Below are 3,984 nucleotides of genomic sequence, written 5' to 3'. Positions count from 1 at the left end.
TAAGTAACAACCTTTAACTATATTAACTAGCCAAGTGAGACTTGTGGAACAAGTTACCTTTGTTTAACATGTTCTTGGTGTAATATCCCCCACTAGTTGGAGGACAGATGTTAATCATGCCTAACTTGGATAATAGTGTATGAAATGGTTGCGGTAGAAGTTGCTTGGTGAAGAAGTCGGCTAATTGGTCATTGGAATATACATGAAGAAGCTTGAGCATATTATAATGAAGTTTTTCAAGTACAATGTGGCAATCAATCTCTACATGTTTAGTACGTCCATCGAAAATCGGATTAGCTGCTATGTGTATTTAACTTAGGTTATCATAATAGAGAGCTGGAAGTTTATGACTTTGGACTTGAAGATCATGGAAAAGATACACCAACCATTGCATTTCACAAGTTGCTACTCCAAGAGCACGATACTTAACTTCAGAGTATGATCGAGAGATAGTGAGTTGTTTCTTTGTGTGCCAGGAGATGAGAGATTTTCCATTGAAGAAGCATTGATAGGATATGAACCTACACGTGTGTAGACAACCAGCCCAATCAACATTTGAAAAATCCTATTAGTTGCAGAAGAGAATCTCTGGAAAAGAATAAACCGCAAGCATGACATTTTTTTTAGATATATTAGGACTCATGTGGCAGCTTTATGGTGAGTGGTTGTGGTATTTTTGAGGAATTGGCTCAATTGTTGTCTAATAATTATGATATTGGATCTAATGGATGTGAGGTATAGGAGTCTTCCAACAAGTCGTATGTATGCAGGTATATCAGTGTAAGTAGGGCTAGAATCATGTTAGAGTTTGATGGCATGATTAGCAGGTGTTGAAACTGGTTTGGAGCCAATTAATCATGTTTTATATATGAGGTCTAAGTAATATTTCCTTTGGCATAAAGTGATTCCTCGTGTGAAATGTGTAACTTCTAGACCAAGAAAGTATTTGATTGACCAAGATTTTTGATTTGAAATGCATGATGGATGACTTTCTTGATGTGATCAAATCCAGTCATAGAGTTGCCTGCAATGATTATGTCATCAACATATACCAAAAGGAGAGTAAATGTGTTACTAGTTTTCTTGATAAATAGGGAATGGTCTGAGTTGGCTTACTTGTATTGTTGGGCAAAATTGAGAAAAGTATGATTTTCATGCCATTTTCGACTTGCTTGCTAGAGACAACATAATGATTTGATGAGTTTGTAGACTTGGTGGAGTTTTCAGGTTGCGATGCCTTGTGGTAATGTCATATATACATCTTCCTGCAGGTCCCATGCAAAAATGCATTGTTGACATCTAATAGGTGAATGAATCAATTGTTGATGACTGTGAATGCAATGACCAATTTGACTGTGGTCATTTTAGCTACAGGAGAATATGTATAGAAATAATTCAAACCCTCAATTCGGCTGTATCTTTTAGCAACTAATTTGGTTTTGAATCTCTCTACTGATCCATCTACATGAAATTTTACTTTAAATATCCACCTACATCCAACCGACTTGATGTTTATGAACATAGGAGCATTGCAACCTCGACTATTATCCCACTATTAAGTTATAACTTTGTTCAAAATCTCAATACCGACTATGTAACTGCTAAACAACATTAACACAATAAATATCTAAGTTTTGTTGTTTTCAAAATTTATTAATTTAGTTATGATCATTTTCATTGTTTTCTTTTCTCTCTTTTACTACTATTTCTGGTTTTAAATGATTCTCATTTTAAAGTGTATTGATTATTAAATTATTATATAATACTATGTACCATATATTTTTTTCAATCTACACTAAGGATGCGTTTGATTTGTAAAATGTTAAGTATTAGACAAAACAATACATGATAGTACAGGACAATATAATTTTTTTTTGTATTGTATTGTATTGTATTGTATTTGATAATTGAGGCATTGGACAATTTTTTAATCTATTTTGTTTGATAAGTTTATATATTGAATACAATAATATACTTTTTTATATAATACTATATATAAAATATGATATTTTGATAGTTTTTCATAATTTGTGTTTGGGACAAAAAGTTCTCCCTTAATTTGTTGAAGGACAAAAATTCATGTTTTTGTCCAGTCACCTAACACATGTTTTGTGCAGTCTCTTGATTAATTTTTACTTCAAACAGGATATAAATAAAATTGTCATGTTTAATCCCTCATTTTCTAACAAATCTAACGACCCTAAATACACTCATATAAATAATAAATAATTATTTCTTTTAATAATAGACTTATATAATTGTAAATTTTTCATTAACAAAATTCTAGGTTGGAAGTTAACAATCACATATCTATCATGTAGCTAAGTGTCTATATTATTAGTACCTCGTTATCATCTTGGAAAAATTATTTTCTACCTAAATTTTAAACACTAAACTCCACGCATCAAAATATAAGAACAAATATATATAGACAACACACACGCTTAGTTCTAGGCATATCCAATTTTTTGGGACGCACCAAAATCTAGCATATATGTTTGTTGAATCAATTGGCATTGCATGATTGTTTTTCACGTACTCATCACTATAAATACCTTAGTTATGTTTTCATGTTTCATTCATACTTAATTTCATCATTAGCAAAATAAACATGACTATTACTCCCATCACCAAAATCTCTAATCTTGTTTTGTTAACATTCTCAATATATTTACTCTTTCTTGTTACCAATGTCGAATCCGACTTTTCGTTCAACTTCCCTACTTTTTCACGTGACGTTTTTAAAACTGGCGTCGGTTTCGCAAATGACGCCACGTTGAAAAATGGAGTCGTACAATTAACAAAGAAAGACGATTATGGTAATCCACTCAAACATAGTGCTGGTCAATTTGGATTCATAACGCCTATTCAAATTTACGACAAAACCACCGGTAAAGTTGCGAGTTTTGTAACCGAATTCACCTTTTTAGTAAACACAAACGGTAGAACTGATCACGGTGACGGGTTTGCTTTCTTTATAGTGTCACCAGATTACAAAATCCCAAACAAAAAAAAGTCGGAAGGTGGTTTCCTCGGAATGTTTTCCAAGGAAACCGCTTTACACACCAAAGAAATTCTTCTCATTGAGTTTGATAGTTTTGCTAATGAATGGGATCCAAGTCCAGTGTCACAATTTTCTCATATAGGTATTGATGTAAATTCTATTAAGTCATTGGCTTATACACCTTGGTACACTGATTTTGAAGATGGAAATGTGGGAAAGGCTCGTATAGAATATGATTCTAGGGAGAAAAATTTGAAGGTGTTGGTAAGTTATTCTAAAAATCGACAATTTAATGGGGATTCTGGCTTGGTGTATAACATTGACTTGACAACTTTTCTACCTGAATTTGTTCAAATTGGATTCTCTGCTTCCACGGGAGATTTGGTTGAGACACATGATATCCTCTCTTGGTCTTTCACTTCAAACATGTAGTCAATGAGGGATGTTTTATACAGTATAGTGTTGTGAAATAATAACCTCGTATGATAAGAGGATGTATAATAAAGTGAATGTGATTGCGACAGAAATAAAGTCAATAATAATACTTGTTGTTTTCGAGAAAAATAATGGAATGCAACACTCAATTTACATACACAATATTTATTTTCTTTTAAAATAAAATTTAGCCTAAAAAATCTGTTTATAATTGCATCACCTTATCAACAATTTGGTAAAGTTGAATTAGAAAAAACTTAAACTTTCCTCATGTTTAATTCCTTATCATCCTCCTTTCGGAAAGCTCTTTTGTTCCTTGAAAGCCAGATATAATACATTGTTTCAGCAGCGCAAATCCGCAACAATTTTGCTCGCTGACTTTTGCCTCTCCCACCATCGAAGATCTACTTCAACTCAGTCTCCCACTCTTGTGGGTTATGATCAATTTTCTGTCAATCCAGAATGGCAGATGAAAAATAATCACACTGATATTTTTATCCTGGTTCGTTGTTAACCAAACTACTTCAGTCCACCCCTTACAGAGT

General features: G+C 32.8%; 1 protein-coding gene across 1 annotated transcript; it reads left to right on the top strand.

The window, feature by feature from the left end:
* Positions 1 to 2,611: 2,611 nt before the first annotated feature.
* Positions 2,612 to 3,436, top strand: LOC131619089 (lectin 11-like). The gene has a single exon (XM_058890230.1). The coding sequence runs from the start codon at positions 2,612 to 2,614 to the stop codon at positions 3,434 to 3,436; it is 825 nt and encodes a 274-aa protein (XP_058746213.1).
* The last annotated feature ends 548 nt before the right edge of the window (positions 3,437 to 3,984 follow it).

Source organism: Vicia villosa, linkage group LG7 (genome assembly GCF_029867415.1).
Source record: "Vicia villosa cultivar HV-30 ecotype Madison, WI linkage group LG7, Vvil1.0, whole genome shotgun sequence".
Taxonomy (NCBI): domain Eukaryota; kingdom Viridiplantae; phylum Streptophyta; class Magnoliopsida; order Fabales; family Fabaceae; genus Vicia; species Vicia villosa.
This window is presented reverse-complemented; position numbering and strand designations above follow the sequence as displayed.